At 37.0% G+C, this 14,895-nt stretch overlaps 1 protein-coding gene across 2 annotated transcripts in view; it reads left to right on the top strand.

The window, feature by feature from the left end:
• The window catches only part of fbxw8 (F-box and WD repeat domain containing 8), a 148,381-nt gene that overhangs the window by 132,149 nt on the left and 1,337 nt on the right, over positions 1 to 14,895 (top strand). For both annotated transcript variants that reach the window (XM_059988303.1, XM_059988302.1), the window contains 2 exons: positions 10,431 to 10,604; positions 12,159 to 12,275. In XM_059988303.1, the coding sequence (XP_059844286.1) occupies positions 10,431 to 10,604; positions 12,159 to 12,275 (291 nt within the window). The remainder of the gene's footprint in view (positions 1 to 10,430; positions 10,605 to 12,158; positions 12,276 to 14,895) is intronic.

Here is a 14,895-nt window from a genome sequence, read left to right on the forward strand (position 1 = left end):
CACTGGTTGATACCTCAATGGGGTGCCAATAAGGTGCAGCCTGGGATCAATGCGACATATAATATACATTGAAATCTATGACTAGAAAAGGTTACTGGGACCTTGTAAGTAATTAAAGATCTTGACGTAACAATCAGGAAATTGAAATCAATTTACTAAGACATGTGACACCTTATGATGCTTTGAACTTAGTATAATTTCAGTCAGGCTTATGGAGATGTCAAGGAGAGTTAGGATCAGTATCGGCTCAGGAAAGCAGTATCCTTATTAACTTTACAGTAATGGGGTGAATGACCTAGTTTGTCAATGGCTTGTACGTCAAGTTTGAGCCTATTGAGGTAGCTGGGAAGGTTGACAGCATCAAATAATTGGTAGGAATTACAGAGGATGCCTTCAGCTCCAATAATGTTACTTTGGAAAAATCCTTATCATAGTAGGATGGTTTAACGACTGTACTGCAGCAACTCAATTAATTTTTATAGCATCACAACAAAGCAGTAGAGTAAGAATATGGACAGCAATCGTCAACATCTCTATGTTCCCCCCTGAACTTTACGCCTTCCCAATTTGGAAATGCGTGGATTCCAATTCATTGGGACACAGCAGGACCAGTACATTTTGGCCCAATTAAACAGCTGCATCGATTAGCCAAAGTTTCATGGAAGTAGTTAAAACATTTTAAGAAGACAAACTAACATTTAACTGAGTAACAAATTATGTATTTAAATGAAATACAGAACAAATTAGAATGCTAAGAATACTACTATAGTGCTATCAAACTGTAGTTCTCAATAATTATCGATGGAGGAAATCTTCCAGTGTACACTGACATGTTCTTTTGGTTAATTGTTAATGAACAAAATCAGTGCACTTAACTTAGTGCAGATAATGGACCTTCATACAATATTTTTGACAATTATCATCCAAATCTTCATTTTCATTGTAACATTCAAGATGATTGTCAATACCTTCAAACTCTTTGTAGTTCCGAACTTGTTGAAATAGTGATATTTTCATTTTCACTGCCAGCCATTTCTGGCATTTCCAAGCCTGAATGCCTGAAACCACAGTGAGCAGACCAGTTCCGAATTGTCTTATTGTTTATTTCTCGCCAACTATCAGTGACAAAATTGCTGCTTTTTTTTTTACACAAGCACGTGCAACTATTCACTCTAAGTACTGTTTGGTGTTTAATGGCTGCACAAGTGTACATGATTGACGATAGTTTAAAACTTCAGCAACAGTCTTCTATTCCAATTAAGCATCATAGTGTCCCAAATAAATGAAGGGAATCCTGGCTGCCTTCTCAGTTGTCCCAAATAAGCAGTTGCCCAAGTTAAATGGATGGCCCAATTAACTGGAATCCACTGTACATTTCTCTTGCATCTTTTTTGCTGCAAGGTCAAAATCTAAGAATTCCAGACACGGCAGTGGGAATAGTTTTACCATGGAAAACAAAGTGGTTCAGAAAGTTGATCTCCGTTCAACTTCTCAAGGGTTGTTCATGATGAGCAATAAATAGTGGCCAAAACTGAGCAGGAATAAAAGTGTTTTTATTTACCGTGATAGCATGAATCATAATACACCAATTCTATTCCATTGAGAAGAAACACTGCCAGCAGTTTGCTTGGAAAGAACCAAGAACCATGAATCTGAGGCTGTCTTGCCAAGAACCATCAGCTACATTGTTGTCTAGCTGAATATTATTTTTATATAAAACAATATATAGTATTACCACAGAAGTAGTGACATTTTCCTCTTATTGATGAAGTGGTTTGTTTTCATAAAATGTATGAATTGCAGATGACAGGAAACTTGATATGTACCTATAAGTCTATTGAAGAAGAATAATTTCTGGTGCAAGATGGTATTAAAGTTGTCATTTACTGCAGGTGAAGGATTTAAATTGTATAAAGAAATCATTATCTGCTACACAATCACGAATTGTATTTTGATAGGAAAAATTAAATTGCTCTATTTAAAACATGTCCTTCTATTAGGAAAAAGATCAGCAATTGGAAGTACTTAAAAATATTTTCCACTAAAAGTATGTGCAGCATTTGCTTGATGCAGTTGGTATTCCAGTGAGAACTGTTAAGGTTATTTGTTATGTCTATAAAATTAATTTGGCAAGAAAAGTCTCACTTTAAAATTAAAGACCGAATGCTGTTTTTATATAAAAGCAGGAAGCAGACATGTGCATAGGGAGCTACAGTAGCGTGTGATAAAGCTACAATGAGCAGATTTCAGATTCCATTTAGTTGATTAAAGGCACCAAAAAGATGCTTGTTTCAGGTGCTTTAGAGATTTCCTCAGATGGTCGTTTGGCTAAGCTGCTCAAAATGATAATCCATAAACAGTGGAGAAATGAAAACAGAAACACAAATATTGCAGAGTTGTGGCACAAGTCCAAAGTCTAATGGATTTTTTCTTTGCTTCTGAGAAGCCGACTCTTAGTTGTAAATTGTGGGTGCAGTTGGCAGCCCTGTCCCATGGTGGGTGTCAGATTGTTAGATATGTTTTGCCTGCCAAGAAAAGGATACTTGTGTCTGAGGAGCAGCTTGCAGAATAATTGATTAATTGTCAAATTACTTTATGAACTTTAGATTGATTAATTCTAGAGCACTTTGCTTGGCAAATTCTTACAAATGCATAATAAAAGCTCCTGTTTGTCTTTGTATTTAAATTGATACTAATTCTGCATTAGCAGATGAGAGTGTTTCTAAAAGCATGGGCATTGTGATGAAAACACATTGTCTTTTCCCCTTGCTGATTCTCCTGCAGAGAATACATTTTGATTTTTGAAGTAGCTTCTAGGGAATTAAAAGAAAATAGCCATTGGTTTTGAGGTTTGTTATTGTATTGCGCACTTCAAAAGTTGAAGAACGCTGATAGATAAGGAAATTGTAACTAAAGTGCTAGGGGTTCTGTTATACAATAAAAAGCAGTGTGGCTAAGTAACCATGTGCATAAGTTCAGGAGCTTGGCACGTAAACACAAGGTAGTATGTCACTTGGCCCCTCAAACTTGCCCCCACCGTTTAGTAAGATTGGGGTTGATCTTGCTGTAACCTCTACTTCATATTTCCATCTACCCACACTAGTGTTTTTGCCCCTTTGCCCACCAGCCTTTGGGGCAAACACATTTGCCTCAACTCCATCTTAAATGGGTAACCTGTATCTTTGAACAATGATTCTAGATGCCCTCACGTCTTCACCTCATCTGCCCTGTCATGATCCCTCAGGATCTTAAGTTTTAATTGAATTCCCTTCTAATTTCGTAAATGGCAGACTAGCCTGTCCAAACATGCAACAATAATTTCTTCATTCCATGCATTTGTCTGGTAAACTTCTCTGAACTGCCTACAACAGATTTACACAGTACCCCAGATGTGATGTTATGAATGCTGTATATAACTGAAACATACCCTCCCTACTTTTCTATTCATTTCGTACAACATTGTGCTAACTTGTGTAATTACTTGATTTTCCTTCAAGTTACCCTTTGTGAATCATGCACAAGGAATCCTAGATTACACTGCTATTTTCCTACTAAAATGGACAATTTCACATTTTCCATAAATTATACCCTGAAACTTGCCCACAGTTATTTACTCTCTACCTCATTGAAGCCATGGTCAAATCTGAGTTCCCTTATTGATTTTGGAAATTTTTAAAAACTACGCAACATCTTTAATAGCAGTTTTGAACATTTTTCTGATGTTAAATTAGGTGGCCTGTAGTTTCCTCTTTTCTGTCCCCATCTATTTTGAAGAATATGACAGGGAGTTTTCAAAGAATTATTCAAGTTTATCTGCTTTCTGGAGGATGGATTTGCTGTAATTGAACCTAAAGCTATACCAGTTTATCCTTTTGATGGTTGTTCATCTGTAACTTGAAGCATAATTTAACAACTTGTGGTGTTGTGTTGTGTCTGGAACCTGCAAAACCAGAAGGGTCAGGTTTGTTTGCATTGAGATTATCCTTTGGAGTTTGAACTGCTGCTGAAGTTTCTGTCTGACTCAGAAACTTCATGAGTATTTACATACTTCCGAATGCTTAATTCGAATTAGGTTCCCATGAAAAAAACAGAGCTATTTAAAATGAGAAATGGATTGAAAATAAACTTTTAAAAATTAGGAGGAAGGGGGAGTCTTTATTTTTAAAGAAGTGTTGAATGAATGAATGTTGAATAAGGTTTGGGACCTTGACACAGGATTAATGTTTTAATTAATGTTTTCACTGTGTCAGTTGTACAGTACAGATCTTTTGCCAGGATCCCAAGAAATAAATGAATTGAAATTATTAGGTATAACCAAGTGAACAAAGAAAAGGAACAGTACCGAAACAGGGTGATTTAGACTGATTTAAATTAGTTGGATTTAATTTAAAATATATCATCCAGCCTTTACATAGAACATGGAATGTAGAACATAGAACACTACAGTATAGTACAGACCCTTCAGCCCACAATGCTGACCTTTTAACCACAATCAATCTAACCCTTCCCTCCTACATAGCCACTATTTTTCTGTCAACCATGTGCCTATCTAAGAATACCTTTAATGGCCCTGCTGTATCTGCCTCTACCAACACATAAGCAGAGCATTCCATCCATCCACCACACTGTGTGTGTGTTTGTTTGCCCCAAAGGCTGATGGGCAGCAGAAATTGATTCTTTGAATATTTTGTTTAAGGCAGAGATAAATATTTGATGGGCAAAGGGGAAAAACACTAGTGTGGGTAGATGGAAATATGATTCCTCCAATCACTTTAAATTATGTCCCTTGTATTAGCCATTTCAGCCCTAGGAAAAAGTGATATATGCCTCTTATGATCTTGTACACCTCTATTAAGTTAAACCTCTCACCCATTCTCAGAGAGAAAAGCCCTGACTCACTCAACCTATCTTCATAAGACATGCTGTCTAATCAAGACAGCATCCAGATAAATCTCATCTGCACCCTCTCCAAAGCTTCTACATCCTTCCTTTAATGAGGTGACCAGACCTGAATAGAACATTCCAAGGCGACACACACAAAATGCTGGAGAAACTCAGTGGGTCAGGCAACATCATGGAAAAGAGTAAACAGTCGACATTTACTCTTAGTCCAAGTATGGTTTAAGCAGGGATTTGTAGAGTTACATTACCTCACAGCTCTTATCACCTATCAACTTCTGCAACAATTCCAGGGGATATTTGGATTGAGCTATAAGATCCCTCTGTCCCTCCACATTGCTAAGAATCCTGCCATTAATTCTATATTCTGCCTTTAAATCTGACAGTCCAAAGTTGATCACTTCACACTTTCCCAGGTTGATCTCTATTTGCTACTTCTCAGTGCAGAAGTTCCCAACCCTTTTTATGCCATGGACCAATACAAGCAAGGAGTCTGTGGGCCCCAGGTTGGGAACCCTTGTCTCAGCCCATCTCTGCATCTTGTTGATGTCATGCTGTAACCTGTGGCAACCTTCTGCACCATCTACAACTCCACCAATTTAAATGTCATCTGCAGATTCACTATCCAACTCTTCCACTTCCTCATCCAAGTCATTTATAAAAATTCCAAAGAGCAGGGGTCCAGAACAGATCTGTGCAGAACACCACTGGACACCGTCGTCCATGCAGAAAATGCTACATCTATAGGCAAGCCAATTCTGAATCCACAAGTGTTTAATCAAATGAATAAGTAGTATTGGTTTTGTATAAAAATTATCCTGGTAACTTGCATTTGCAAAGTAACAATAGCACTTATTGAATGGAGACCCTAATCAGAACTTTGAACATCTTACTATATTTTTATGAGTAAGTTTTCCAACTGTTTCAACGTAGTGGTTAGCATGACACTTTCCAGCACCAATAACCACAGTTCAATTCCCACTGCTGCCTGTAAGGAGTTTGTACGTTCTCCCCGTGACCATGTGGGTTACCTTCCAGTGCTCCAGTTTCCTCCCACAGCCCAAAGACGTACAGGTTGGTAGATTAAATGGCTATTGTAAATTGTCCTGTGATTAGACTAGGGTTAAACCAAAGGTTTCTGGGCAGCGCATCTCGAAGGGCCTATTCGGCGCTGTGTCTTAATAAAAAAAAATTAAAACTTACAGTATTGTAGTTAGGATGTTAATGGAGCAATAATCTGTCAGTAAAGAATTGTAGGCAGCATTGTTGCACACAGACACCTTTCTGCAGGTCACCAAAGAATAGATTCCATTAAGATAAAGCTCTAATTTCATCCAGAAAGGTAGAAGGGAAAAATGAACCAAAGTTTGGCCGAACCAGGTTTAAAAGATCAAAGTGTCGAGGCTGAGGGCAAAGGATGAGCTGGTTCTGTGGCAAGGACCTGCAGCCATTGGGCTCCTGGACTGGCTTCACTTATCTCAGTCCTGAATTGGCTCTGTAGCTGTGGATTCACTCTCAGAGACTTTGCATTCCCATTCTGTGTGTTACTTGTTTACTTTTTTATTGTTTTATATTATTTGTCTTTTTTTTCCCACACATTGAGTGTGGAAAAACGGTGTCTCATGCGGATTTTGTGTGTTTCTTTGTTTTGTGGTGGACTGCAAGAAGATGAATCTCAAGGACTGTATGTAGTATACATACTTTGAGAATAAATGTACTTTGAATAGGGATTCCTGCAAGCATTCTCCCCTTGCATTTCCACTGTTCCAGGTCAGGCAGCATCTATGGAGAAGAACAAACTATTGACATTTCTGGAAGAGACCCTTCATCAACACAGGTCTCTAAAGGTATTAGTCTGAAACCTCAACTGTTTATTCCTCTCTATAGATACTGCCTGACCTGCTGGGCTCTTCCAGCATTTTGTGATTGTTAAGTCAGTATGGAGACTTGATTATGACTTGGTCTTAAGTGATGTAATTAGATGAATGAACCAGAATAAGATATTCACAAAGTTAATTTGGACAGAATCCAAATTAGGTTAATTGTCACTGACATCAGTTGCAAAACATCTTGTTTTGTGGTAGCAGTAAAGTGCAGGTGTTACAAATTATTATAAGTTACAAGGATAAGTAGATAGCGCAAAAAAAGAAATAGTGAGGTGGTGTTCATGGACCATTTGGAAATCAGATGGCAGCGGGCAATAAGCTGTTCCTAAAATGTTGAGAATGGGTTTTCAGGCTCCTGTATCTCCTCCCTGCTGAGAAGCAGGCGTGTCCCAGGAGGTGAGCGTGCTTAATGATGGATGTCACGTTCTAAAGCTCCTAACTTTAAAACTCCTTTGCATCTTTGACAAATGGAATCTGGACTCCCTAAATATTTTGAAACAATTAAAAATTATTAAAAATGAAATTTGTTTTCTTTTCAAAATTGACTAAGTACTTCAGTAATAATAAGTATTGAAACAAGCATACACAATTTAAAATTTTGCCTGTTCTTGCTTTTCTTTAGACCTATAAATTTGCCATAATATCTGAGAATAAGTTCCCCAGTGTAATTGGTAGAAATTGAAATTTCTCTTATTTTCTGGTGATGTATTAGATTAACTTTCTGCTTAAGTTCATACATAATCATAGATATAAATATCTTCCAGTTGATCAGTGTAACAGAATGATTTCTTCCTCTCCATTTAGAAATACAGTCATTCTTGATGCATTAGGAATGGTAGTCTTTGCAGTTTTATTATTACAGGCAATATTGCTTGTAATTTTTGTATGCTCATAAAGATGTCATCCATCATTCAGGACCCCATCATCCAGTACATGCTCTCTTCTCATATGCTCAACATTCCAGGAACTGTTTCTTCCCCTCCACCATCAGATTTCTGAATGGACAATGAAAGCTACCGCAGTACTTTTCCCTCTCCTTTTGCACTACTAATTTAATTTAGTTTTCTTTTTTACATGTACTTATTGTTATATATAGTTTTTATTATTATGTATTGCAGCTTACTGCTGCTACTAAACAACAAATGTCATAATGTATGCCAGTGATATTAAACCTGATTCTGATTCTGAATTTCTGCAAATGATAGCCATACAGTGCATTAACAGATGAAGGGAGACACAACAAATTCAACCGGTTAGCTTTGTGGTGTGAGGGGAAATCCGGGTGCACAAGAGACAGGTTACCCACAGTGGTTTGTTCACGAAGATCAAAACAAAACTGCAGATGCTGGTAATCTGAAATAAAATAGAAAATGCTGAAATCAGGCAGCATCTGTGGAAAGACAAATGGAGTTAAAGTTCCAATTCAAAAACTCTGTCGCAACTGTTCTGTTTCTCTTTTCACAGATGCTGCCTGACCTTCTAAATGTTTCCTCCTTTTTCTGTAGTTGTGCCCATATTAAAGATGTTAGTCTACTTGCTTCCTGACTCACCTGTGAGATTTAATCAATATTCTCGAGTAGCTTTCAATAAACACACCTTTGACCTGACTTCACTAGTTCGAGTACTCGTGAGCATATTTCTTCCAGTTGGCTGTATGAGTTCTGAACCTTCACACCTTACTTGAACATGCCACTGTTTTGGAGCTTTAGCCAGTCCCTGAACTCTCTTCAAGACATGACCCCTCGTGACTTGGTATATTTCTGGTAAACAATCTCAGTACCTTCTGTGAGGCTTTGATAGCCTTCCTAAAGGGTGATTCCCAGAATAATACACATTGCAAACTACCTGTTGGATCCCAGTAAGAGAAAAAGTTAAATCTGGCTTAATTGTTTCGTTGAATGCCACTATTTACAAAATAGCCTAATTCTTTGTGTTTTTTTTCCAATTTCTCCTTATGCTTTCAAAGATTATAGAAATTACACTTCCAAATCCCTCTATTCACATACCTCTCAAAAAGGTACCTTTTAAAACAGAATATGTTGCAATAACTATGCCAGTGAGATAGATCTGCAAAGAAAGAAATACTAAATAACCAACGGGATAATCTATCTCTACAAATGTTGTCCCTCAAGATTGATGAGTTGTACTCACTACATTAAATTGTTTCTGTTTATCTATGTTTTCAGCAAACCATTTTTTTTCTTTAGTTTCATATTATTTTGCAAAATTTTATTTATTTTAGGGATGCAGCACAGAACATGTCCTTCTGGCCCAACATGCCCCACCACCTAGCAACCCAGCTATTTTACACCAATTTAATTATAAACAGTTTATAATGAATAAGTAGCCTGCCAACTGGTATGTCTTTGGGCTGTGGAAGGAAACCGGCGCACCTGGAGGAAACCCACATGGTCATGGGGAGAACGTACAAACTCCTTACAGGTGGCACTGGAAATAAACTCTGAACTGTGATGCCCTGAGCTGTAGTAGTAATGCCAACCGTAATGCTCCCATGGCACCCCATATATTGCAGAAAACTTTGAAACTGTACTCCTTTACCTTGGTCAAGAGTCTAGACTATGTAATGAAAACAACAATGATTCAAATAATGACCCGTGCAAGACCCTATTCATTTGTCATCCCTCACTGCCTCCCGATCCTGGTATTTTTATACTCAACGTTATCACACTCCTTTATTACCATGGGTTTTTATATGATTAAATCTATTATATGGTACTTCAAATGCCTTTTAAAAATCTGTATTTACAACATACAGTACACAACTCTGTCTGTCTTCTGATGTTTCACCATGGAAACTTGATTTTTGCTTTGTAATTTAAATCCATGAGCTTTTACGTAAACTTTGCCAGATTGCTTTGATATAAGTGGCATGAATTAGTGGATGCTTTAGGCCATTTAATTATTTTGTAACTAATAACACTCATTTTGTGTTGATGGTAAATCCAATCTGATTTAGTTAGTTTCAGTGGGCTTATGAGTCCTTTCTTTGAATGAGCACGCATTTCATGTCAACACAATGAATACCTCTTACATTGTCAATAGTAATAGAACAGTTAATTCTCAACAGTCTGCTTGAACGAGATTGTGAAAAAAAACAGCACTTAAATCATTGTTCAGGTGGCACACTTTGTAGCATTGCTCAAACCTAATGATGCTTCTGTCATTCATTCTTTGGTTTTTTCTTTATCGTGAATGTCTGTGAAGAGTAAGAGTTTCAGGTTGTATACTGTATAACCTTCTCAAATATTAAATTGAACCATTAAGTAACTATTAATTCATTTAATGAAAGCTAACACATTTCACAAACAATTTTTACTGTATCTTTTTAAGAACTTAAGAAAAATATGATCTACAGTAAAGCACTGATGTTCTCTATAAAATAGTGTAGCTGGTATTTTAGAAAATTAATACATCAATAAAACATTTCACAAAGTTTAATCAGTTAGTGTGATATTAATTATAGTTTAACGTTCCTAATTTATTGGGATAGTTCATCTTCATGTCTGTTATGAAGATGCAGTATATTCTCTTAACAAAAGGTCAAGAATTGAGGAATGATTATTTTGCAAAGAAAATGGATTTTATCCCTGGAAAATATAACGTATGCCAAATTTTCTCTTTCAGGGTGAGAGTGTATGACCTAAGGACAAACACAGCCGTAATATCTCTCTATGGCCATCAACTTGGTGTGTCCTGCGTGCAGATGGATGACTGGAAGATTGTCAGTGGTGGTGAAGAAGGGTTGGTTTGTGTATGGGAACAGCGAATGGGAACAAAACTCTGGGAAATACATTCTAGGTATGACTTTATTGAATTTAAAATCTGATTTTTTTGTATATGACAAAAGAAGGTACTTGTATCTGTGAATTAGACTGAAAAGAATTCCATTTGTAACAACTAGTTCATTTAAATGCTGCTTTGATTTGAGCAATCAAAACCACAAAGATGGATTGTAGTTTTCTGAAGATCTATTTTTCACTATCAAATTTTGAAAATTTCTATTTTTTTGTGTTTTTCCTAAAACAGACCTCAAATTTTGGATTCTTTTAACATCCATTGACTGTTAAATATTTAATGCTATGGTTTGTTTACAACACAAACAGAGAATGTAAGAAACAGAAATATTTGAACCCTCATGCCTACTCTACCAGTCATGGCTGCTATTTGAGAACCACTCTCCTGCATGAACCCCATATCCCAAAAGACATAACTTCCTTCCTTTATGAATAATCTTAGAGCATTTCTTTGGAACTTACTCAAGATTTTCTACTTAAAGGCTACCATCTTATTAATCCATGTGTACCATTTGTAATGTTTTCAACAGTGCTAGCCCGGATCAAGTACTCTAGTTTATCGATTGGACTTAACCAATAACCTCTTAATTTCTTGTTCTTTCCTCCTGATAATATTGCTTCCTTGCTTTAGATATGGTTCTGTAACCAGTGGAGCTTCCAGTGCATTTGTAATGTTTGATTCTTGTTGGGGTGCATTAGCAGTCTACTCAATCATGTGTCATTGCTCAGTTATATTCATGAGCAGAGGTCCATACATGTAGAGAATGAATCATTGGTTAACAATGGAGAAAACAGTCCGAGCACTGACACCAGAGCTTTCAGTAAACAGTTGGACTGGCACTGTCGTTTGACTGATATCAGATCTATACAGACAGGAGATTGAATTAACTCTGATACCTTCTTGCTCCAAGCTTCACTGAACAAAACTAGTCAGCACTGCAATATTTTTAACTTGATAGCTTTATTTTTTTCTCTGAGGCAGCAGCAAGAGTTTATGACGTAAAACAAAACAAGAAATAAATAGAAAAGAAACTAAATACCACAAAATGTAACAATTATATTTATGGGTGATTAATTTGCATTTGAAAGGAAAAGAGATGTTGATCTTTTGGATTAGAACTCTTCAGATACTGATTGACTATGTATTAAAAAGAGCAATTACAAGAGTTTCAGACTTCTGTACGTTACTCACAAGAGGCTGCAGAGGATTTTAGACTTAGCCAACTCCATCACGGGCACAACCCTCCACACCATCAGAGTCAGCTACAAGAGGTTCTGCTCCATGAAGGTGGCATTAGTCACTAAGGACCATCACCATCTGGGACATGCCTTCTTCGCATTACTACCATCTGGGAGGTACAGGAGCCTGAATATCCACGTTCAATTATTCAGAAATAGTATCTTCTCCGCCATTAATTTTCTGGACAGTCGATGAACACTACCTCGTTATTCCTTTTTTCTACACTATTCACTTCGTATTTTATACTAATTTTATATATTTGCACTATATATCATAAAAGTCTGAAAATAAATTTGATTCTGATGACTTCTATTTCAGACATCCTGTGCGGCACCTACGTTTTAGTGCACATACACTGATCACAGCAAATATACCCAATGAGAAATGCCCCAGGGGAGCTAGCATTATGGATGATGACTTAACTGCTCATCGGAGGTAAGGCAAATTAGATCACGATTGCATCTGTTTTGTATGCTGTTAACAAACAGGGTTTGTTAGCATTAATAATAAATGTTTAATCATGTCTGTATTTGTGAATAGTTCAGTTCAGCTCTTAGTTTGCTGTGTGCTAGAATTAGACTGGTTGTCACTCAGAAGCAATTAGGATGGCTGCTTTGAGAAATGGAAGTTTCACACTGATGCAATGTGTGGCACACTTTTGAGGTTGTGGGAGAAACATATAGTTAAAAGTAAGTAATTAGAACAGAAAATACTGAAACATTCAGTAGAAGAGGCTAACTTAAAACCAACTTGTCTTGAGTTCCCATCAGGTCTTTGATTTTGACATTGTGACTGACTTTGACACTAGGGTGAATATTCAGTAAAGTTTTTGCTCCATTGTGTGTTTTTTTTTGAATGACATATACAATGATTTGCCATTCATCAGTATTAAGAGAGGATCATTAAGACTTAATCAGCACATAAAAAATCATTTTTTCACATCACATTTCATGTCACATGCTGGTGATAATAAACCTGATTCTGATTTCATAACAGTTGCTATGCATAGTCACACTTATGAGTATATCTTTGCATTAGATAGCCCAATAGCCCGACTTCATTCTTATCTACCCTATTTCCATAGTGGTTACACTAGACTAGTAATCTGGAGATCTGGACAATTAATAGAATGAAATGGGTTAAAATCTCACCCTGGCAACAGGGGAATTAAATAATCTAGACTTATAAATTGAGGGGAAAAGATCTCTCAGAAGTGGTGACTATGAAACAATTAGTTTGTCATAAAAGCACATCTGCTTTCCCTTTCATGGAAGAAATCTATAGTCTTGCATGGGCATAGCTAATACCCATGCATTTGCTGATGACACCTGTCTTTGCATTGTCATCATCTCTCTTGCAACCTCCACTGTTGGAATGCTCATCCAACCAGATAGGCAAAAACCAAAGCCATGGTCTTTGGCTACGTCATGAACTCTATTCCCCAGATTTAATGCCATCTCTCTCCCTGAGATCCTGTTTGAAACCAGACCAGGATGATCACAACATTTGTAGTTTAACCCAGAAATTAGCTTTGTACCAGTTTGCCAATGCCACCTGCTTCCATTTCCATTCCTGTCTCAGCTCATCTACTGCTGAAATCCTTCTACATTATTTATTCTACCATACTCCAGACTGCCTTTCTCATTCTGTCTGTAAAGAAAATGAACCAAAGTTATGCAGCACCAAATTCCACTCTACAGCACCTTGTACTTGTTTACCTTCATTTAACCCAGGGGTTCCTAATCTTTTTTTATGCTATGGACCCCTACCATTAACCAAGGGGTCCATAGACCCCAGCTTGTGAAACCCTGATTTAACTATGGTTAAGCAAAACTTTGCTTTTAAAATTCTCATTTTGTTTTCAAAACTATTCTTCTCTGTAATCTCCAACAACCCTCCAAGATTTAAATTTTTCTCCAATTCTGCCAGCTTAGGTTTTACTGAACTTCTAGCATCAGTTCATTTCACTCTCAAAGCCCATAGCCTCTTTTGCTGCTTTGTCTTTTATAAAGCTTCTTAAAGCATATTTCTTTGTTGAAGCTTATGATCATCTGCCCTAATGTGTCATTTTCTTTGATGTTGCTACTTTGTGTTGCATCTTGGGATGCTTTTACTACATTAAAACAGCATAAACCCCAACTATAATTCTGTTTCTTGGCAGACAAATCCCATCTGTGCTAAAACGACTGTTTTCATTTCACAGCTCCCTGCTTCCATCAAATTTCAACTTATCAGTAAGCTCCAATTAAATTTGGCATTGGTTAAATTATCAAGCTTCAACTTCTCCACAAACTTTTGCACCATATTTTAACAACCATTTGCAATATTTTACTGGTTAAGTTTTACATAAGAATTACTTATGTAATTAATTGAACTCTATATCTTTTACACATTAAGCATTTATGTTAAAGAGGATTCTCAAATATCTAACACCCCATGATAGTAAAATTCTGCCTTGGTTTAATCTGGCAGATAAACTGTGTGACACCAGCACAATACCCAACGTGCACTGTCAAATTAAGGTCTCTAAAACTGAGCAAACATGCTGCCAGTGAAGTGAAAGTTGTTGGGAATGTGGAGGGGAAGGAGAGATGCTTGGTCATGGTCATGATTATGAATTTGGAATCCTTGGGGACAGTAGCAGCGAAAATCATCAGTATTTCTAGGGTACAAACAATTATAACTGTAGATAAAGAAATTCACATGAATCCAGGGTTTATTCTCAGAACAATTTTTCATTTAATTACAAGCTGATATCAACAAGCTGACTGTGCAACACTCATTGCATTCAGCAGTTCCATAGATTGTGGAATTATCCAAATAGTTAAAGAACCATTGGAGCCATAGAGATGCAACATATAAACCAACTATAAAACACTCGTTCACACAACTAAACTTCCTTTTATCCCTTTGTATTCTCCACTCGTTCCCATCAAAGCAGCTCCCCCCACTGCAGATTCTTCATTTACAGGGGCCATTTTGCCCACCATCTTGGGAATGTAGTAGTAAAGCGGGGCATCTGGAGGAAACCCATAATCAGATTGAACTCAGGTTT

Source organism: Hypanus sabinus, chromosome 13 (assembly GCF_030144855.1).
Source record: "Hypanus sabinus isolate sHypSab1 chromosome 13, sHypSab1.hap1, whole genome shotgun sequence".
NCBI lineage: Eukaryota > Metazoa > Chordata > Chondrichthyes > Myliobatiformes > Dasyatidae > Hypanus > Hypanus sabinus.